The sequence below is a fragment of the Notolepis coatsorum genome, assembly GCF_963971535.1.
Source record: "Notolepis coatsorum genome assembly, chromosome: 6".
NCBI lineage: Eukaryota > Metazoa > Chordata > Actinopteri > Aulopiformes > Paralepididae > Notolepis > Notolepis coatsorum.
This window is the reverse complement of record NC_140170.1, coordinates 130552709-130576570: the sequence shown is the minus strand read 5'-3', so window position 1 is coordinate 130576570 and position 23862 is coordinate 130552709. Positions and strand designations below refer to the sequence as shown.

At 46.3% G+C, this 23862-nt stretch overlaps 1 protein-coding gene across 1 annotated transcript in view; it reads right to left on the bottom strand.

Annotated features, from left to right (window-relative positions):
- LOC311229667 (dedicator of cytokinesis protein 3-like) overlaps positions 1–23862 on the bottom strand; it is a gene marked incomplete at both ends in the record, with an annotated part of 403980 nt that overhangs the window by 51551 nt on the left and 328567 nt on the right. The window contains 2 exon segments of the mRNA XM_084315742.1: positions 4123–4271; positions 10639–10697. Coding sequence (XP_084171868.1) covers positions 4123–4271; positions 10639–10697 — 208 coding nt within the window.

Here is a 23862-nt window from a genome sequence, read left to right as displayed (position 1 = left end):
TACTTCATAGGGTAATATTAGTAACGTCAATTAGATTGATTTTTTAAAGATAATATCATGCTATCCAAATAGCCAACTCTGACCTTGTGCCTAGGTATATGCCTTTTTCCTTTTCTCTTTCTTTTTTACATGTGATTCTCTATGCACGGTGAACTAATTCAAGTTGCACACGCTCCTTTTACTGTTTGAAGGTCTCAATACAAATAGACCGGACCGAATTGACTAGATAATGAAGGTTTTATATACATGTTTCAAGTGTACTCAGTGTGCTGAATGAACCGATTCAAGATGCACACGCTATTTTTCTCTTCTTTTCATATACTGCAGTCAGGACAGGCAAATAGACTGGACAGAATTGACTGTATAATGAAGATTTAGATATACATTTAAAATAACTCAGTGTGCTGATGAAACGTTGCTCCCACATGACTATACATATAGATAGACTAGGTTAAATTGATTAGACCAATTAGACCAATTAATCAGATAAGATAGATTAGGTAAGACGATTAGACTTATGCGTACGTATTGGATACATGTTTCTAAACTACCAAATGTGTCTAACCAAATAATTTTTCTATACATATTTTTGGTACACATTAAAGAGTCGTGAAGCCCTTGTAACTGTATAAACATCTTAATTACTATTATTTTATTTTTATTTTTATTTATTTGTATCCTCTTTATCAACTTTGTCAAGGTTTCACAATTACTATATCCCCTGGCTACAATGGGTGACTCCTATACTTTAGAGTCCTTATATGACAGTAGGGGCCAAAGATGTTCTCTTTAAGCTATTATATGTTGGAAGCAAATTTTGCTTATGTCCACTTAATGATAAGTTAATCAATGCTCGCTAATAGCACTTCAGTATACTTCACGCACTCTAAACTTTATATGGATCGCACTCCTGAGTGAAAGCCATTGGTAGCACTTTTACTTTTCTAGTTTTCTGTTCTATTTTGTTGTGCCCTGAGTCATGTTTTTTTTATCTTTATTTATTTATTATTTGTTTTGACTGTCTTTTGCACACAGTAGGTCAAATTGATTAGACCAATTAATTAGATAAGATAGATTAGATAAGATGATTAGACTTATGCGTACGTATTGGATACATGTTTCTACACTACCAAATGTGGCTAATCAAACAATTTGTCTACATATTTTTGATACACATTAATATCACTGAGTCGTGAAGCCCTTGCAACTGCGTAAACCTCAATTACTATTATGTTTTATAAAAAAATTATTTTATTATTCTCTTTCTCAACTGTGTCAAGGTTTTACAATTGCTATATCCCCTGGCTACAATGGGTGATTCTTATACTTTAGAGTTCTTATATGACAGTAGGGGCTAAAGACGTTTCTCTTTATGATATGATTGGTTGGAAGCTAATTTAGCTTATGTCCACTTAATGATAAGTTAATCAATGCTCGCTGAGTGCACTTCAGTATACTTCACGCACTCTAAACTTTATATGGATCGCACTCCTGAGTGAAAGCCACTGGAAGCAATTTTACTTTGCTGTTCTATTGTTGTGCCCTGAGTTATTTAATTTTTTCTGATTGACTTTTGCACACAATTTAAACTGGTATTATAACTATATTGGAGACTGTTTACTGGGAAGGGGAGAGAGGGAGAACGGGAGTAGGGATGGATCCTCCACCGGAAGGAGCGTATCCTGAGAGATACACAGGTTGTTACTGATCCCCTAGGGACCAAGGGCTGTACCCCCGGGTGAGTAGGTATGTGTTTGGATGTGTGTGTGTGAGTATGTTTGTGTATGGATGTGTGTGTGCATGTGTGTGCGTCGACCCCCCCCCCCCCTCCCAGTTCCCTTTTTTCTTTATCCCCCCTCTCTTTCTCCCTTCTTCCACTATCTCCTCTTTTCAACTCAGATACATATGCAATTATTAGATCATGGCAGTGATTGGCAGAAACACCCGCTTCATCTCATGGAATGTTAAAGGGATGAAGAACTCTATCAAAGCAAACAAGGTACTTAGGCACGAGATACTACACTGCATTAGACTTGAACGAATCAGATTCTCTCTAAAGGGCTCCCTAAAAGCATTCCATGTGACCTGGCAACCATTTTTGCACATCGATACCCTAACTATCAATGAAGAAACTGAGAAAGAATAGGGCTTTACACCTTTAACTAAACTTTCCTATCTTTTATTACAATTTTATTCCTATTGTTGTATTGTGTATTGTGGGTAACTGGGGGAGGGAGGGAGGAACAGGGGACATAACGAAAGGTTATCCTATAACCTAGTTATATGAATACTGGCTGAGCGTCTCGCTCTTCGCCATTATGAGATATCTCTTATCTCCTAGCACATAATGTGCTCACGAACAAACAAATGCACTCACATGCACGTGACCAGGCCACGCCCCCGCGTCCTGCTATATGACGCACTGGTCACACTCTACCTTCCTCAGAAAGATTTCCAACACTGAAAACCCAACCAAGGGACCTCAGGGCGCTAAGAGCGAGACGCTCAGCCAGTATTCATATAACTAGGTTATAGGATAACCTTTCGTTATATTATCATACTGGCCAATCGCGTCTCGCTCTTCGCCATTATGAGACTTGGCGCTGGTCCGCCAGGAACCGCAGATAGGCGGCCCGGTCCCACCCGCCGTGCGTTGCCAACCCTGGACTTGCCAAACGCGCGAGCAGGCCGTCTCGCGGAGCCGGGATATCGCACCCTGACACTACCAACGAGGCAATCGCACCCAAGGGGGGACCCCGACAGAAAGGGCCGGTTTGATACGGGGGAAGCTGACATCACACTGGGTGACATAAGCTCCCCCACTGAACATCTCCCTGGCATGGACTGCTGAGGATCTGTTCTGCAGCTGGACATGCAAGGCGTGTGGTCCCCACACTGCCCGATAGGGTGGGTTCCTACACACCGTAGCCCTGCAGTGATATTACTACCACCCAATGCCTGACAATGCAGGTCTTACCCATGCACGACTTAGCTCGACTGCTAACCGTCGCGCGACGTCCCTCAGTCCGCTGTCACGAGACGAGGAAAACCCAGGACAGGCCCGTTGCGCTGTTTAGGACGTGCCGAGAAGATTCCAGGGGCTGGTGAACTTCTGGCGAAAACCCAACATTGTGTAATTTCTCCCTGCATTTTATAACAGCTAGTTCATAGAGTGCACTGCTACTTCCGTGTTGGAAACAAAAAAGAGGAAGGTAGAGTGTGACCATGTCCGGCGTCATATAGCGGGACGCGGGGGCGTGGCCTGGTCACGTGCATGTGAGTGCATTTGTTTGTTTGTGAGCACATTATGTGCTAGGAGATAAGAGATATCTCATAATGGCGAAGAGCGAGACGCGATTGGCCAGTATGATAATATAACTGCAGAAGATCGAAATGTCCAAGCATTAACAGGAAGGATACTATAGGAAGGGGCAGGGATACAATGTATATTGATTTCATTATTGTTTTTCTTTCACAGCCACATCTATGCCATAGAATCTCTCCATTTATTTATGTATGTATATTGCAAATGTGTTTGTTGTTAACCTCCGGGGGTGGGATGGGTTGGGAACGTGGGAGGGGAAGGGGGAATGAAGGGAAAAAAGGGAAACAAATTGAAAATGTATAACATGTACAACTGAGATGTTTAATTCAATGTTTTCATGTAATAAAGAAAGTTTACAAAAAAAAACTCTACTAAAAAAAAGGGGGGGAAAAAGCATGCAATTGGTCCACTGATGGATACATCTTGATATTTGTCTAGTCTAGTGTGTTCATTAGATGAGTGAAATCCTCTTTCAGTGCCTCTGTGCCTGTTTTCTTAGGCAGTTAGCCTCTGGTATGCGTGCCATTAGCGCTAGCCACGCTTCTAGGCCTCTTTTCTTTTTTAAATACATATTTTTTTATAATAAAAAAATATATATAATAATTTGTATTCTTTTTGCATTCGACTAAGAGGTTGGCAGTCGACTACGGCTCCTTTCGATCGATTAGTCGACTATTCGACTAATAGGGGTCAGCCCTAGTGTGTATGTTTGAGTGTATCTGTTTGTGTTTTATTTGTGTATGTGTTTGAGTATACTTCTTTATGTTTTATTTGTGTATGTGTGTGTTCGAGTGTACCTGTTTGAAGTTTCCGTTTTTGCGCTGTTCCCAGTCCATCATGTCATGGAAGATGGGGATCATGATGTTGCGGACCTCTGCTTGAGGAACCAGCGTCACGCCCAGAAATGGACCAATCATCCCCGGGATGAAATGAATCTTGTTCTCACCTGGATTCAACACACATTTAAAATGTATCAATCAATCAATCAATCAATCAACCGACAAATCAACCAACCAACCAATCAATCAATCAATCAATCAATCATTCAACCAATCAATCAATCAATCAATCAATCAATCAATCAATCAATCAATCAATCAACCAGTCAATGATTCAGTGGACTGATGAAGGGTGACATGGATCTTAACTGTCACTTGGAGACATTTGTATCAATATAATTTAGTCAAATGAAAATGGATATATTCTGACACTATTGAGGCATTTTACAGCTATTAGACTCCTTTGACATCCTTTAGATGTCAGTATTGTCATAGCTAATAGTGTACTGTAGATAATAGAGTGCCGTTGGGTTTACTGCAGACAAGTCTGCCTTCCTGCTTGCCCCCCCCTCCCGCCACCCCTCTCTCTCTTCTTCTGTTTTCTATTGATATATTGACATAATTTAATTGGTTTGGTGCACAGTAAGTGGCAAATGGCTGTGATGACACTGTTATGTGGATTTCCAAAAATGAAACAGATGCCATCCGCTTGTTATACAGTATATGTGGATATGTAGGTATAGGTGGTCCAGTATAGGTGGAGTAACTTTGAGAGGAGAGCTTTACATTTTAAATGACTACCATAATGCCTGTCACAATAGGACACTATCCTTCTAGCCACCTATCACTTATCACTTGACTTCCAATCACATCCCTTCTCCCATGGCGTTTGACCTATCACAAACCCTCCCGGTATCAGCTGTTCTGTTTCGTTAAGGGGCTCAGCTTGGCATCACCTTACTGCACTATCTCGCGTACGTGCACGCGCACTGAATAAATTCCACAAATGTACCTTTAATACCAGTATTAGTCTGACCACACCCCTCATCAGCTTACCTTCATAAGCAGGTGTGTGGTCACCTGCTCTCCTCCTTCTCGCTTTCACCACAAGGAAAGTGCCTCGGTAGTACCCCACTTGACGTGTTTGTTAGTTGAAAAGAGTTGTGACTGGTTTACATTGTGCTTAACCTTTTCTTTTCTCACTTTGTTGTATAAGAAAAGGTTTGGGTCATAATGTATTCCGCGGAGAGTAGACCCGCTAGACCTACTCTTCACCACCGGTTCTCCATTCCCGCCTCCGTCGTGCGCCTCGGTGCTGGGCTGTTGCCACTCTCGTGGTTGCCGACCCAGCCCGGGAGACTGCCGGTGGATAGTTTTCCTCACCGACGAGCCGAGGGTTCGGTGCCGTCGCTCCGGCGATGGCCTGATCTCGACTCTGGTTCCTCTGGTTCTGGGGAATCGCCCGTTGATGAACGGGGGATTGTTTTGGAGCCGGAGGATTTGCGACGAAAACTTTTTGCGTCTGCTCGCTCGCGTCGCAAGATGGTGGCGTGCAGACGCGAACGGCCTGGGTTTGGGGAATTGCTGGAGACCAGCGAGGATGCGTCCGACTCTGGATTTCTGATGGAAACTGAGGACTTCATGGAGGAGGCGGACGGATTCTTGTATGATGGTCCCGTGGAGGAGAGTATCCCTCCTCCGGAGACCCCGGAGGGGGGAGAAATGGCTCCATGGGGCGCCTTGTTCGAGGATGTCGAGGAACCACCTTGGCCTCATCAGCAGGATGCCCTACTGTCGGCCGCATCGGATTGTGGCTCCTTGACCAGTCGCAGCCTGCTGTATGCGAGGGATGCGGGGTCGGTGGAGGAAGGTTCGCAGGGGGAACTGCGGGCCTTGTTTCCCGAGCTCATGACGGTAGCCGCCACCGCAAACGGTGTGCCGCTGCCGCTGCCATTGCCTGCACCTGTCCCTGATGACCTCATAGGCCATCCCTGGCAGCGTCCCCCAGTGAGAGGGGTGGACGTTGTCTACCCATTTTTCCCATCGATGGGGGCCTATGTTCGTCGGGGTCAGGCGGTGTCCAACATCATGGGACTAACTCCCGCCTACGTACCAGTTACGCGGGTGTCGGGGTTAGTCAAAGGTATGGGGGAGGGCGTGCCTCGGCTTGACAATCCGATGGCCGCGCTCCTCTGTCCGGATATGGTGTGGGAACCCCTATGCAAGCCGGTCCTCCAGGGGAAGTCGGCTAGGCGATTGGCTTATTGGGGTGACCAGTCATTCATCGCTGGTACACAATCGCTGGCTGCGGCGTCTAACATCGCCCACCTGGCTAGATTTGTATCGGGGATAATGACGGGCGGCACGGATCTGAACGAGGTAAAATGCGACCAGATCACCCAGGCTGCGGGAGCTGTCCTGCACCTTTCCCAGGTGCTGGCCATAGCCATGGGGAAAGTGCGCGCCCTGGCCACCCTGGGCCAGCGTCACCTTTGGCTGGAGCAGGCCCGTGTGCCAGAGAAGAAGAGAGCCCCTCTTCTGACGGCCGCCCTCTCCGACGCTGGCCTGTTCGGGAAGGCCCTGCAATTGATGACCTCAACATGCAGAGAAATGGCAGAGGAGAGATCCGTCCTTCAACCCCATTTTCCGCCTCCCGTCCTTGCCGGTGGGGGCAGAAGGCTTCCGCGACGTCGAGCTGTCTCCGTCGCCGCTACCACTGCCGCCGCCGCCGCCGCTGCTGGCCCTGCCAACGGCTTCGGCCACCGCCGGCCCATCCCAGACCGGAGGAGACGGTAGGGAACGTCGTGTCCAGCAGACTGTAACCTACCGTCCCTCCGGGGCTCTCTGGGGTGGCAAGACTCGAGCGGCGCGAGGTGGCAGACGCCGTTAGGAGTGACTTTTTCCCCTCTGTGTCCCCTCCCCTACACCCTTCCCGGCCCCTCTGTGATATTGTGCCTTACACTTATTATTAATTAATAAAAAAAGTTCCCCGACATAAGGGGGACTGTGTTTGGCCGAACAAACTGTGTGTTTCTTCATACAAATCATATGGTGGGGTTGTGTATATATGAATCTACCCTGTTTACGTTGGGGGATGAGTTGTGTTGTGTTACGAGGTTAAGCAAGGTCTGCAACTTACACTCGGTAATAGGTTCTATTTAGCTTGATGCTCCACATGCAATTAGAACTGGTGTTATTCCATTGCTTTAACTAAGTATATGTGTTTTCACAATGCTGTGTTGTTAGTTGCAGTAACGCTCGTACGCACACTTTTCACGGCCTAGCCGTTACTCTCGTTCGGCGTTCTTCCTATGTATGACATAGGCAACGGGTATGGGATTCACGCACAGGCGACTTGTGTTTTGTTGTAAACCCTTTTACACTTTTTGTGGGTAGCAGGCATTGTATTAGCTTATGCTATGCATTGTTTCTACCGGAGGTTTTTCAAGATGGCTACGGTTGTTTTCTGTGTGTAGGGATAAAGGGTGTGTTTTCGGGAAGGGGTGTCGAATAAACCCCTCCTTTTTCCCACTTGATTGGTTTAGAGGATTTTTGATCTTTTCTGCTGAGCCAGTCAGGGCCAAGCCAGTGCTTGACGGGGGGGGGGTGGGGGGGGGGGGGGGGGAGGGGTATTCTACCGACTCCTGTTATGACAGGATCCGGTGGGTTTTTCCCCGCCCGTTGTAGCGTTGTTGCTATGGCGACGCCTTCCATGAGCTGGTGTCTTAAAGATGTCGAGGTTGGGCGCAGGGCTTACAGGCCTGCTGCGCCCGGTTTATGTGTCAAACTTGAGTCTATTGGTCACGTGTCTCACAGTTTACATATATTTTTTCTTGACCGTAGTCTCATGTGGGAAGGTGTTTCTGGGAGAGTCTGGTCTTACACTCTGATTAAAAGGAGTGACTGGATTAAAATCATGTGAAAAACAGGGTTTTTACTCCCAGCTGTGCAGTTGGGTCATACGGGTGATGCCTTTTCTTTATTTTATAAAGAGTTGAATGTGTCTTGATGGATTGGAAATGAGGGTCCCTGATGGAAACAAGACTAACGTCTTTCTCAGGTCTGCCTCCCCTTATCTTTTTGTGTGTATTCCTGTACTGCAGTCTGTTGGGTAAATATTTTCATTCATTCATTCATGGAGTTGATTGCATCTCGCCCCTCTTGTCGTTTCCCTGGGCGTCTTGGGGATTCAATATGGTGGTCTAAACGGCCTATTGTTGATGTGGGTATGTCAAAACGCACACATAGTGCTGGTTCAGGATGTGCTTTTGGGCCATTTGCTGACTGGCGCGCCTTGTTTGCTTGGGTGAAACAGCGTTTTTATGGAGCAATTGAGATGGGGGTTTTTCCTCTTCCGACATCCTGTGTGTTGTCGATGGGTTCCCGTTCATGTCAGGGGATGATGACGGAATGGGTCTGGACATATGGGGAAGGGTCTCACGCCCTAGGGGTGGGCCACCGGACGCGGTTCATACCGACACGTCTGGGTGGCGCCTTCTTTTTTGTGTTGGGATCAAACGCGCATATCTGCCCCTTCTCCTGGGGTTGGCAGGTCGGCGTGATTAGGGCACGGGACTGGTTCTGGTCGCGCTGGTCCAGATCAGTTGCACCTGTTGTCCGCTGGGGATGCAGATCTGCTGTTCTGGTACCCTGAGGGACTTGGGGTTTTTTCAGGGGGAAAAATGCTAGGTCGATCCGGGTGTCACAGGGTTGAGCGTTATGGGACCCTTGTTGGGTGCGTTGTATTCTGCACTGTCGTAATGGCTTACGGCCGTGCCGACCTGTACGCGTCCGATCTCGTCGGATCTCGGCCGCTGTACGGGTTGGTCTTGGTTGGTACTTGGTTGGGTGACCTCCTGGGAATACCGAGTGCGGGGTGCTGGGGCTGGTCTTCCATTTTTACGCTCTTCTCTTGCGTTTTGGCGCTGAGGAGCCTGTTGGGTGGTTTTTAACCTCCTCGGGGACCCTGTGCTCCCCGTATCACCGGGCCCGGTCCGGGGTGATGCTCGTTGACCCGTAGGCCCGGGATAGCCCTGTTGGGAACCGGAACGCGGGCTGCGGCGGTGCCGCAGGTGTGTTCGGGGTTTCTTTCCTGAGGGGTTATGGGACCAACCATTGCATGGGGTGATGCCTGGGTGGTTGGTTCTCTGGTGTGTTGCTGCAGTGTCAACTCCCGGTTCTCCGGTTGAGGGTGCCCCTGCACGTTCATGACGTCTGCCGATCGTATGGGCTTTTCTGTGGGCAGCTGTCAGGGGCCGAGTGGTCTACGGATCCCACTTCTGACGTGCTGTTTGAAAGCTTGGTTATGCGACAACGCCAGCATACGCCCCTTCCGCCGGGGCGGCTGTTTTCAGCTGTCCTTTCTGGCGCCTGCCTCGTCCGCAGTTTTCCAGGCTTGGGTTGACAGCCTGTTGCCTGGTCTTTCCCCGGTGCACTGCCTGCTTCCGTTGGTTACCTCTTGTGTGTTATGACCATGCTGTCTGCCTGTTGCAGGGCTTGTGTTCCAGGCGGTGTGCTGTTGGGGAGGACAGGGCCCGCTCGGCTGAGGGGCCTTTTGTCCGGATACGCTGGCGATGTGGGGGGCGGGGTCACTGGGTGCCCCCCTGGTGGGGTCTTGATGCTGGCATCATGGACTTCTCCGGGCCCCCATTCCAGGGAGTCCAGTCCTTTTGGTGGGTCTGGGTCTTCCTTCGCGCTCCGCTGCTACGGCCTTGCCACGGGGTTGGGTTTGCCCTTGACCCCGTGATTCTGGGGGCAGTAACGAGGTTGTTCTTCCGTTCGTTCCCGGGTGGCATGCGGGTTGCTTGAGTGCCTCTTCGCACGGTCGGGTCCGTCGCCTTCCCGTGAAGCCCCTAATAGGGGGGATACCCTCCATTAGGGGGGGTCGGGGGGGCTCGGCCCTCCCTGTTCTGATGGTTGTGGGGGGCTGTCAGCGGGGTGTATTTGTCAGCCAGCGGCTCCGCTTGGCCTCCCTTGTGCAGTAAGGTGATGCCAAGCTGAGCCCCTTAACGAAACAGAATGTTAGGTTATGGCTATAACCAAGTTCTGTTAGTTAGGGGCGACGCTTGGCATCAGACGGCCGCTGCAGCCCTTGACCTCACCTTGTGGTGAAAGCTTGGGAAGGAGGAGAGCAGGTGACCACACACCTGCTTATGAAGGTAAGCTGATGAGGGGTGTGGTCAGACTAATACTGGTATTAAAGGTACATTTGTGGAATTTATTCAGTGCGCGTGCACGTACGCGAGATAGTGCAGTAAGGTGATGCCAAGCGTCGCCCCTAACTAACAGAACTTGGTTATAGCCATAACCTAACGTTTCACCCCACCCTCCTCTCTGTTCAGAATCCATTAAAGGGCATTCATTCATGTGTCAAGTACAACTCTGCTCTCAATGACCCAAGGCACTGACCTCACTCCGCTGCATATCAGCCTTCAATTTAACACAACCATGCAGGCCATTCCCCATCCCCTCAGCTCCGGTTCTAATGGGAAGCGTGATGTTTTGAGGAGGAGGTAACGGCGCTGTGATTCTTACCCAGGTTCTGCCACATGCTGAAGAGTTCATAGGCCATCCTCACTCTCATGTCACCGTACCTGCACAAGTTGAAGGTTATATATCATTAAATGACGTCATCCATCTTGGAGAACGACTGTTCCCTGGTATTTCTTTCTCAATAATTTCATAATTAAAGGATATTGCAGCTTAGTTTGGACATGACACAAAGGTATCTAAAGATATTGCCTTCAGTTATGTCCCATGTTGAAATTACTTTATGGCAACAATCATTTTTATACATTTTGGAATTTATATTAGTATATAGTATATACAGTATTGTAACCACCACAGATGCCTAGACTCGCTAGCCCTTGGATAACGGGTTGGACCCTTTAGTCACCTGTGGTCGGGGAAACCCAGGTTCGATTCCTTGCTGCCCCTACATTCGCTACAGTATATTCATATATATCAATTCAAGTATAACCTCAACTACATTGAAGCAACCAGATTATTCTATTTGTTTTTAATTCACTTGAAATAAACTGTGGTTTACAACACATTCATAAAGCCTGATAAGAGTTTGCATTTTCTCTCTGCTATATCACACTTTGGACATGAACACCTGACAAAGGCTGACATGAGGATTGATTTAGCATTGGTGAGTGAACCATATAGCAGTTATGAAGCTCCTTATTTGGGGATTATGAATGTGGTATAAACAGGAGTTGTAACATGTAAAATGTTAGGAAGTCGACCCCATACAAATCTTAGCAAGACTTTGACAGATAATGAAACATGAACTAAACTGCTGCTGCTGCTACTTCTATTGCTGATTTATGCACGGCAGACATTATCACACCCTTTTAGAGACTCTTCATGACAACAAGTGAGACTGTTCCTGAGAGATGACAAATAACAGAGAGACCGGAGTGCAAAATTTGTGTGTGTGTGCATGCCATCTGGTTAAAATTAGAGACAAATGAAAAGGATGAGAGAGAGAGAGAGAGAGAGAGAGAGAGAGAGAGAGAGAGAGAGAGAGAGAGAGAGAGAGAGAGAGAGAGAGAGAGAGAGAGGATTAGGGTCTGGTAGGGGGTGGGAAAGGGGGATTGATGGAGGACAGACGGAGAGCTGGGTACGACTGCAGACCTCCGGCTGTGACCAGAGAACATCCACTATACACACGACATGTCCTCACACACAGGCACTTGCACTCATGACTACACACATATGCGCTCAGGAAAACATGCACACACACACCCACACACACACGCACACGCACACACACACACACACACACACACACACACACACACACACACACACACACACACACACACACACACACACACACACACACACACACACACACACACACACGTCGTGTCTATCTAATATGTTGTGACCAGGGTTTTCAGACAGAGCGGATGTCTGCTAGTCAAGCATACGGTGCACCATGTGAATGTGACAGCTGTTCACATTTTATGATTGCGATTTTCCAAAGTCTGAAAAACTTTCAAGCACTACTAGCATTTCATAGGAGTTTCATATTTATGTGGAAATAAAATTATTATTTAGTAAGAAAGAAAGAAAGAAAGAAAGAAAGAAAGAAAGAAAGAAAGAAAGAAAGAAAGAAAGAAAGAAAGAAAGAAAGAAAGAAAGAAAGAAAGAAAGAAAGAAAGAAAGAAAGAAAGAAAGAAAGAAAGAAAGAAAGAAAGAAAGAAAGAAAGAAAGACAAACATCTCAGCCAGGCCATGGTTACACTGGGGTAAAACAGCAACGTTCTATTTTCGAATGATTACGTTTGCATGTCCAAGTTAAAAAGAAACGCAGTTTTGGCAGGAAAACGCGTTTTCCTAGTGGCAACGCTGAAAGGGTGTTTTCGTTTTGGAAACTCGCTGAAACTCGCCGACAATGGTGCCATGTAATTTGCGCGAGCCGGATACGGAGCCGTTCTGCCCAATGCCCATGCGCAGTAGAGACCGGCACGGTTATTTCCAGTGTTTACAGCAGAGCTGTCCCAAGTAGCTGCGGCTACCATGTGTTGTCAAATTATTGTTATAAGGAGCCCAGTCCAAAACTACAACAGTCTGCATACCCTTAACAATTGTGTGTATTGAGCCGTATTGTATTGTACCCATTCTGAAATCTGTTAAATAAAGTTTTCATCCATTTCTACTAGCGTTAACGTTACTACGTTAATAGCCTCGATGCTAACTATATACATGGAGAATGCCATTCATATTAGCATGTAGCTAACAACATCGGAGATCTTTTTGTGAGACTAAACTATCCGCTCTTGGTGGTAAATTGTGTTGATGCTGGTTTTGTTTCATCAACAAATGAGAGGCAGAACACACAGTGAATGTATCCGTTTTGTTTATTGCACTTTTATTGCACTTTCTTTGCTGAAAAATAAATGCTACGTTGGCTAAATGGCTCACGCGAGGTATTTAAAGATGGTGGATTGTTGTTTTTTAGCAGGAAGTGTAGTGGCACGTTCAACCTTTCTGATTGGTTGAAAATGGCCTTTATGTTTGAACTACATCGCCACCTACTGCTTTGGCATTGTACTACATGTATATACATCACTCGGTGCTCAGGAGGCAAAACGATATCTAACTTGCCTGCCATTACATAGCGTTCTGAAAAACGAAACTGAAACTGAAAACTGAAAACGAAACTGGCCCTAATGTAACCGCAGCCTCAGTGCACTAGGATGATGTTTCAAGTCAATGGGACCAAATTATTGTAAAGGGATAGCTCGGATTATTTGGACATTAAGTGGTATAGAATACTTGCTAGTAGTGTAGTTGAGGCAATACCATCCGAGTGAACTGGGTAAAAAATGGGATCACAAGACAAAAATGATGGATGTATGGATGTACCCAGATGTGCTGATGAAATTTTACGGTAAGTTTAAAAATTGCAATATAGGGGCATTTGCAGGGATACATTGATTTGTGACATAAAACATGCTGTAGACAAACCCTTCTCAAAAAGTGTGTGTGTGGGGGAGGGGGGGGGGGGGGGGGTGACCCCTTGGACCCCCTGCTTCCGGTGCCACTGGATGCAATGCCATTAGCTTACTCACCAAGTCCTGTGGTTAGAGTTCTGACCGACCGCCTGGTTCAGAGTAAACCATGAAACAGGCAAAAAAAAAAGTCAAACATGCAAAAAATATGGTCAAAACAAGACTAAAAAGTTTGAATCCACACCACAATAGGCAATAGGGCTACCCATTTCCAACAGAAAACCACAGGCTTTGACCATTACCTAAGCTTGATTCATGTTGGAATGAACCAGGCGGTCGGCCAGAACTCTGACGACAGGACTTGGTGAGTAAGCTACAGTAATTGCATCCTGTGGCACCGGAAGCAGGGGGTCCAAGGGGACATTGCCCCCCCCCCCCCCTTTTGAGAAGGGTTTGTTTACACAGCATTTTTTACGTCACAAATAATTTTGGATCCCTGCAAATCCCCCTATATTGCATTCTCCTAGAGACCTAGACTAAGGATAAGGATGAACTTTATTGATCCCCTTGGGGAAATTCGGTGACATACACGTCATACAGCCAAAGCCTCATCATACAAATATTTCACAATAATTACATTGACAGTAATAATGGCACACATAAATTCCACACAAGCATGCACATTTGTTGATAACATGCCGGACTAGAGTAGGTCTTGAGACGGCGTATGCATATGTCCGCTGAAGCTCAACACAAGTGCGTTTTTGTCTGGTAGACAAAAGCCCATATATTGCAAAACTTTTTATTGCAAATCCAGATACTTTGCAAGGACTATTTACCAATTACCCTCCCTCCTTGGTAAAGTTAATTCAGCTCAGAATGCTTACATTGTTTGAAATGTTGTTTTTATATAGTTACTTCTAACTTGTAAGTGCGCAAAGTTCATAACCAGGACCGTCTCCTAAAGGCAACAGCATAGTTTCAAGTTTCAAGTTTCTTTAATAGTTGTCATACAGAAGTACAGAATACTTTTATACAAAATGCTTCTTACTGTTTCGCTCCAGAGACTGTGTTAGACAAGATAGTATGAAATAAAATAGTATAGCATGTAAAATAGAAGTAAAAATAGAGGTCACAGTGTTCAGTATAGACATATGTACAATGTTCGATGCAGAATAGAAGTAACTGAGTTACCATACAATATACAATATACTATGCAATGTACTAATATACAATACTATATAGTGCAGAGCAGAAATGGGATGAGGTACAATTTAGGTACAATTTACAGTAAGGTGTGCGAGTTGTAGTGCAAATCCTTTACCAATAAATATAAATATAAAGTGTAAAGTGTGTTTAGGTGTTCTAAAGTGTGTAAAGTGGGTGCTGCAGTGAGTTGCCCGTTTAAAGTGAGTGTGTGCGTGTGGATGTGTGTGCTGTGTGCATTTGATGGTTGCTGCATAGTGTTTATTGTTCGTTGAGCAGCCTGATGGCCTGGGGATAGAAGCTCCTTCTGAGTCTTTCTGTGCTCGCCTTAAGACTCCGGTATCGCTTGCCTGACCGCAGCAGTTCAAAGAGGCAGTTGTTCGGGTGGCTGGAGTCCTTGATGATTCTCTTAGCCTTCCCCCTGCACCGCTTGTTGTAAATGTTCTGGAGGGTGGGAAGCCCCCCTCCAATTGTGCGTTCGGCTGAACGTGTCACTCTTTGTAGTCTGCTACGGTCTTGTGCAGTGCTATTCCCAAACCAGGAGGTGATGTTGCCAGTCAGGATGCTCTCGATTGTACATGAGTAGAAGTTCCTAAGGATCTTCTGACTGACTTGGAACTTCCTTAGGCGCCTGAGGAAGTAGAGGCGTTGTCGTGAACATGAACATTTGCATCCAAAGCATCTATCTGTATGCAAACCTACAGCCTAGGTCTGGTCGTTATATTATATGCTGCATTCCATCAAGGGCTTGATCAGATTGTCAGTAGGAAAGTAATGTTTAATAACCTTTGAGTTATCGTCACTTTTGAGTTATGGAGTCTCCAGTCTATTTTGGCCCCTGCACCTCTGAAATGACTAGGCTGGCACTACTATTATTCCATATCACTTAATGTCCAAAAATCCAAACTATCCCTTTCATGTAGCGTGCATGTGTGTATGTGTAGTTCTGTGTATGTGTGAGACTATGAGCTGTATGTGTGTATGTCACCGAATTTCCCCAAGAGGGATTCATAAAAGTTGAGACACAGCACATAGAGGATGAGACACAGCACATAGAGACACAGCACATAGAGAATGAGACACAGCCAGGGGGCGAAATTAAAGCCCACCACCCGCCATTTGCGGGCAGTTTTTACGTTTGGCGCCTCCCACTGAGAGGTCTGCCCGCCGTGTGGCGGGCAATCAAATAGTCATGTGAAAACCGAAAATCATGATCCAATTCTGAGCGGAGTTCTCACTCGCTGTCTCAGCACAGACATGCTGCGCACCGCGCACTGCTCCTCCTACCCCTCCCGCACCTGTTTCTGTATGCTGCATGTAAACAGAGGACAGTCACCGTGACGTTAGTCTAGTCAGAGGGACCTCCGTGAGCTATTGTTAGCTACTGTTACAAAATGACCCAGTCAACTATTCACTTTTAGTTTAATACATGAGGCATTGTGTAACGTTATCCAGCCGGCTAGCTACTGATAGCTCCCGACATCAACAACTGCTCCAGCAAGTGTCCAGTGCATAATACCTCCGTTGGCTAGGTAGCTCATGTTAGCCCACGTTAGCTCACTAGTCACTACGAAATGTCCCAGTAAACTAAATAGTTCAGAGGCGTTGTCCCAACGCCATCCAGCAGTAGCTACAGATAGCTCCTGACATCAATGTCCTATAACATGCGTATTCGAGCCCCTGGCTTACATCGCATGAGGGCTGCTGAATAGGGTCCAGCTGGAGCGCAGGAGAATCCTTTCATGCTGAATGTAGAGTTTAGGGACCAGCTGCAGCGCCGGAGAATCCTTGCTGGAGCTGGAGGCCACTCAAGTATACACACAGACAGTGGAGCTGTTTGCAGACAGCGAGGTGGCGATGTCTCGCAGATAATACAACTACAAGTATGATTATATAATATATATATTTTATTAAAAATATTTTTGTATATAAAATAATAATAATAATTTTTTTAATAAAAAAAAAGTTGGCAGGTAAGAAATATGCTTGGCGGGTAGATTCTTCCCATCTACCCGCCACTGGCCGGTGAGTCAAAAAGTAAATTTCGCCCCCTGGACACAGCACATAGCGGATGAGGCACAGCACATAGAGACACAAGAGAACATCAGAGAGTGTGATCTTTGAGTGATGATGAGTAATTCTGAAAGCCAGAGAGAGTGGAGGAGAAGGACAGGGAGGGAGGGGGGGGAGGGAGGGAGAGACAAGATGTAGAGAGAGAGAACAAGAGAGGATAGAATATGGACAGGAGTCACAGGATGGAAGAAAAGCAGGAGGCGGAGGAGGGAAAAAGAGAGATGGATGCAGCGACGGATGAGATAGAAAGAGTGAATGAGAGAAATAGAAACAGAGAGAGGGATGGATGGACAAAGAGAAAGTGAGACTGTCCTGCGATAAAGGAAGTGTTTATGGAGGAAAGCAAAGTAGGTCACTGAGCTGTACTATTCAACTTCAAAGAGGAAAGTGGGTTCTTTCAACTTCTCACTTATACTGCAAACGACATACAGTACAAGAGTTAAGGTGGTGGTGATGATGATGGTAGTCATCTCTGTGTGTTTTTCTCACTTAGCTTAAAATCGGGGACGCATTTCCGACTAATGACCAGTATTGTCCAATTCAGGACAAAAGCCCTGTCCCAAATTTGTAAAAAGCTGATTTTTGGGTCAGTGGTTAAGGTTAGGTTTAGATTAGGGTTAGATTAAGGTTAAGGTTAAGGTTAAGGTTATGGTTAGAGTTAGGGTTATGGTTAGAGTTAGAGTTAGGGTTAGGTTTAGGTTAAGGGAGTCGAGCAAGTTGGTAAGTTAGGCATCCTCCTTCCATCCACAAGTACATGTTTGTGTTCAAATTTGTCAATATATTTGCACTCTCCCTAATTAAGAAAAAGTAATAATGACTATGTCAAAGTATTTCAAAACTTCGGGGTGTATGGCTATCAAGATGGGTACCAGTAAGAGGCCCACACATGTTGCAGAGGATACCCCAGCTGCCTGTCTCACACCGATCATAAATCAGCCACCCGCCAATGCTTGATCACTGAAATTGCCTAAATAAATTCCACTTTGCAGGGTGTTGCAACCGATACAACAACAATTAAAGACACAACCAAGGAACTGAAGACAACAGCGGCTCCATCAAGAGAGGCTAGGGGAGGCTGAAACACACTCTGTCCGCCTAGAGGACACCTCAAAGGATGGATGCTACTTAATGTGGGATTGTATCAAAACACTACAGCAATGTGCAGGACGTTTTAGGCCATGTCCAGACGAAGACGATTTCGGTTGTATCCATCAAAATATTTTATCGTATGCACCTTTCGTCCACACGGAACCGCGTTCTGGGAGCCTGAATACGCTATTTTCTGAGAACGGGTCCCAGAGCGGACAAATCTGAAGATGCAATAAATTAATCAATCAACGCCACCCTTGCGTTCCCGTCTTTACAAGCCTATACGCATCTTTCCTGAACTGTAGGCCTGTCACGATAACAAATTTTGCTGGGCAATTAATTGTCCCAGAAATTATTGCGATAAGCGATCTTATTGCGGTTTTGAGAGACATCATTATTATTGTATTTTTTTAAAGGTTCTCAAAAAAAGATTTCACTAATATAATGTAATGAAACGTTTCAAAGTGCAATAAAATTGTATTTAACATTGGAAGACCTTTTAAATATCCTAAATAAATAAAACAACCGAAAACAATTAAATGGACTCTCAGCCTCTGTTAACAAAAATGCACTGTAATAAAAAACAAAAACAATATATAAAATGGACTCTGTCTCTGTTGGCAAAAATTGCACTTGAATAAAAAACACAACCAAAAACAATAAATAAAATGGACTCCCAGCCTCTTAACAGGTAGCGTCACGAGTCACCAATGCGATGACATCAGAGAAGGAGCGTGCGGCACGAGCCACGGGTTCTGTATCATTAGGGGCTCTGCTTGGCATCACTCTGCACTCTCTCGCGTACGTGCACGCGCACTGAATAAATTCCACAAATGTACCTTTAATACCAGTATTAGTCTGACCACACCCCTCATCAGCTTACCTTCATAAGCAGGTGTGTGGTCACCTGCTCTCCTCCTTCTCGCTTTAACCACAAGGAAGTGCCTGGTAGTACCCCACTTGACGTGTTGTTAGTTGAAAAGAGTTGTGACGAGTTTACATTGTGCTTAATTTTTTCTTCTCTCACATCTGTTGTAAAGAAAAAGTTTGGGTCATAATGTATTCCGCGGAGAGTAGACCCGCTAGACCTACTCTTCACCAGCGGTTCTCCATTCCCGCCTCCGTCGTGTGTCTTGGTGCTGGGCTGTTGCCACTTTCGTGGTTGCCGACCCAGCCCAGGAGACAGCCGATGGATAGTTTGCCTCTCCGAAGAGCCGAGGAGTCGGTGCCGTCGCTCCGGCGATGGCCTGATCTCGACTCTGGTTCTTCTGGTTCCGGGGAATCGCCCGTTGGTGAACGGGGGGTTGTCTTGGAGCCAGAGGATTTGCGACGCAAACTTTTCGCGTCTGCCCGTTCACGTCGCAAGATGGTAGCGTGCAGACGCGAACGGCCTGGGTTTGGGGAACTGCTGGAGACCAGCGAGGATGCGTCCGGCTCTGGATTTCCGATGGAAACTGAGGACTTCATGGAAGAGGCGGACGGATTCTTGTATGATGGTCCCGTGGAGGAGAGTATCCCTCCTCAGGAGACCCCGGAGGGGGGGGAAATGGCTCCATGGGGCTCCCTGTTCGAGGATGTCGAGGAACCAACTTGGCCTCATCAGCAGGATGCCCTACTGTCGGCCACATCAGATTGTGGCTCCTTAACCAGTCGCAGCCTGCTGCATGTGAGGGATGCGGGGTCGGTGGAGGAAGGTCCGCAGGGGGAACTGCGGGCTTTGTTTCCCGAGCTCATGGCGGTAGCCGCCGCCGCAAACGGCGTGCCGCTGCCGCTGCCATTGCCTGCACCTGTCCCTGATGATCTCATAGGTCATCCCTGGCAGCGTCCCCCAGTGAGAGGGGTGGACGCTGTCTACCCATTTTTCCCCTCGATGGGGGCCTATGTTCGTCGGGGTCAGGCGGTGTCCAACATCATGGGACTAACTCCCGCCTACGTACCAGTTACGCGGGTGTCGGGGTTAGTCAAAGGTATGGGGGAGGGCGTGCCTCGGCTTGACAGTCCGATGGCCGCTCTCCTCTGTCCGGATATGGTGTGGGAACCCCTATGCAAGCCGGTCCTCCAGGGGAAATCGGCTAGGCGATTGGCTTATTGGGGTGACCAGTCATTCATCGCTGGTACACAATCGCTGGCTGCGGCGTCTAACATCGCCCACCTGGCTAGATTTGTATCGGGGATCATGACGGGCGGCACGGATCTGAACGAGGTAAAATGCGATCAGATCACCCAGGCTGCGGGAGCTGTCCTGCACCTTTCCCAGGTGCTGGCCATAGCCATGGGGAAAGTGCGCGCCCTGGCCACCCTGGGCCAGCGTCATCTTTGGCTGGAGCAGGCCCGTGTGCCAGAGAAGAAGAGAGCTCCTTTTCTGACGGCCGCCCTCTCCGACGCTGGTCTGTTCGGGAAGGCCCTGCGGTTGATGACCTCAACATGCAGAGAGATGGCAGAGGAGAGATCCATCCTCCAACCCCATTTTCCGCCTCCCGTCTTTGCCGGTGGAGTCAGAAGGCTTCCGCGACGTCGAGCTGTCTCCGTCGCCGCTACCACTGCCTCCGCCGCCGCTGCTGGCCCTTCCAGAGGGCCAGGGGAAGAGACGGCGCTTCTGCCACCGCCGGCCCATCCACGACCGGAGGAGACGGTAGGGAACGTCGTGTCCAGCAGACAGTACCCTACCGTCCCTCCGGGGCTCCTCGGGGTGGCAAGACTCGAGCGGCGTGAGGTGGCAGACGCCGCTGAGTGACTTTTCCCCTCTGTATCCCCTCTCTTTTACACCCTCCCCGGCCCCTCTATGTTTTTGTGCCTTAGAACACATTATAAATAAAAAAGTTCCCCGATATAAGGGGGACTGTGTTTTGGCCGAACAAACTGTGTGTTTCTTCAACAATTCATATGGTGGGGTTGTGTATATATGAATCTGCACTTTTACGTTGTGAGATGAGTCGTGTTGTGTTACGAGGTTAAGCAAGGTCTGCAACATACACTCAGTAATAGGTTCTATTAGCTTGATGCTCCACATGCAGGTAGAAACTGGTGTTATTCCATTGCTTGAACTAAGTATATGTGTCTCACAATGCTGTGTTGTTTAGTTGCAGTAATACTCGTACACGCACATTCCACGGCCTAGCCGTTACTCTCGGTCAGCGTTTTTTGCTATGTACGACATAGTCAACGGGTGTAGGATTCACACACATGCGACTTGTGTTTTGTTGTAAATTGATGAGGGGTGTGGTCAGACTAATACTGGTATTAAAGGTACATTTGTGGAATTTATTCAGTGCGCGTGCACGTACGCGAGAGAGTGCAGAGTGATGCCAAGCGTCACCCCTAATTAACAGAACTTGGTTATAGTCATAACCTAACGTTAGTTCTGTTGAGTTAAATAGCCTATAGCCATTTAAATTTTTATATGAAATGCTTCAGTTTAATTAAATATATATTTTTACGTTAATAATAATAATACTATTTACATTTATATATTTATAAATGTAATTATAATTATAATGTAATTATAAATATATAAATGTAAATATTATTATTATTATTATTAACGTAAAAATATATATTTAATTAAACTGAAGCATTTCATATAAAAATATATATAGGGCAAATATAACTGAGAGGGCATATATCTCCTCATCTTGCACCATGACCTTTTTACACATACACAGTACACTGAGGCATCAGGGCTATACTTACCCAGATGCTTGATCTACGTTCCTGCCACACATCAGATTGAAAACAAAGCACGGGCCGCCACACACTAACAAAATAAATAGTTACTGTATATGAATTTTCATCTCAAAGAACGCATTTGAAATAAGTGGCATTGTCGCAGTTTTTAGCTTAACTTTTACAGAGTATTTTACGTCTATGGGCAATAATAATTATTCGAGGCTCCATTTTTCGTGGACGAAAAATACACCTGTATAGATATAAAAAATTTCGACAAAACGCTACCTGCCACGACAAAATCCGTGCCTTGGTTATCCAGATACAGATTAATTATCGTCTCAGAATAACCATAAGTGGCTGCGTGCGTATTTTACGTATGGGCAAACATTTTGAGAATAAATTGAGAGCGGCTAAAATTTTGAGAATAAGTACAAAAATGGCTTTTCATTTAATTTGTTAGACCTTGTATTATTTCATTATTGTTTTGTTTTTTAAACGAGTGGCCTTTATTCAATAAATTGCCGCAACGAATGTGCACTTTATTTGTATTTACTAACTTTGCAGTGCAAAGCCTTTATAAATGTGTAATGGCCTCTGTTTCTGTTGTTATATGCACATTTAGTTTCAAGTTTCACATTTGTTCGGGCGGCTAAGTGGCGCAGTGGGCAAGGCGCTCGCCACTAATGCAGGAGATGCTGGGTTCGAGCCCAGCTCTCGGCATTGCTACCAGCTTGGCTGGTCGTTCATACTAATACAATTGGCAGTATTAGGGGGTGGGAAGCTGGTGGGTGGGGATCGGACGTTGTGGACAGCAACTCCTACAGGTCGGTTGGTGCGCCTGCGCAGCAGAATCAGGAAGCAACAGGGGCGGCGTGTCCCTCCCACGCAGACCCCCGCCACTGAGAGATCGCGCTGTGCAGGTGAAAAGATGCGACGGCTGCCTCCTCGAGTACCGGAGGGGACACGTGATGCAAGGCTTCGTCCACATTGCAGCCGGCCTGTGGGAGGCATGGCCTAACAGCGTTCGAGACAGGGGAGGGTAGAATTGGACGATACAAAATTGGCATGGGAGAAAAATGGGAGAAATGGGAGAAAAAGTTGATACATTTTTTTTTCCACATTTGTTCTGTGTTCTTGCAAGTGTCAATAAACAGTGTTCAGTATAGCCTATTTGTCTGTTTCACTTTCAATAACGAATGCGTGCTTGCCGAATCCCAAACAATATTCCTGCTCCAACGTCGTCCTCTAAAGATAGACATTTAGGGCATTTTCACACCTGTAGTTCGTTTGCTTTGTTCCGATTCAGGGAGACACAGGGACTATAATGATACAATGTTGCACTTGTCCCTTAGTTGTGTTCACAGGGCTGTGTTAACAGCGGACCAAAACAAACGCACGCGCGAGCAAACTGTCACTCATTGGTCAGATTTTGGGGGGTGCCCCCCCCCCCCTAACCCTGAATCTCCGCCTTACATTGAAATCGGTGAGGAGAGAGCGGGGGGAGAAAATGATGAATGTGGATGAGAGCCGTGATGTAAGTCGGCCGATTTAGTTCTGATCGATTAGGAATGGATCGCGCCGTGTTCAGGAAACTCAGGCGCATAAAAGTCTATTGGATCATGTCTCTAGCGCCCCCACAGCCGTAGCTGCAACCACTTACATCACGGCTCTCATCCACATTTAGGGATGTCCCGATCACGTTTTTTTGCTCCCGATCCCGATCATGTGATTTTGAGTATCTACCGATACCGATCTTTCCCGATCCGATAAAAAAAAATACTTAATTATTTTTTTTATTCAACAAACATGACCATGTTCACGTCTTAAACTCATACTGAGGCCTTAGTTTTGGTTTTAAATTGCATATCATCATTCGTTTATTTATTGTCACACAGAGGAGAAGAATTTTTCCAAAACAAACCAATAGTATCCAGCTGCAGAACGGCAGACCAGCCACACTCTCAGACCCAAACGCATTTCCTTTGATTTAATTATACATCAAATGATTTATGTCAAGGATTGCAATGCCTCGCTTGAATGAAGGTAACTTTTCACCTGGATAACGTCAACATTCAGGGTGAATGTAATGTGAGAAATTGGGATAAAAAAATAAAAAAATAAAAATTGTATTTGGGTCTGAGAGTTCGGATGTTCTGCCGTTCTGCAGCTGGATACTATTGGTTTGTTTTGGCAAAATTCTTCTGCTCTGTGTGACAATAAATAAATGAATGATGATGTGCAATTTAAAACCAAAACTA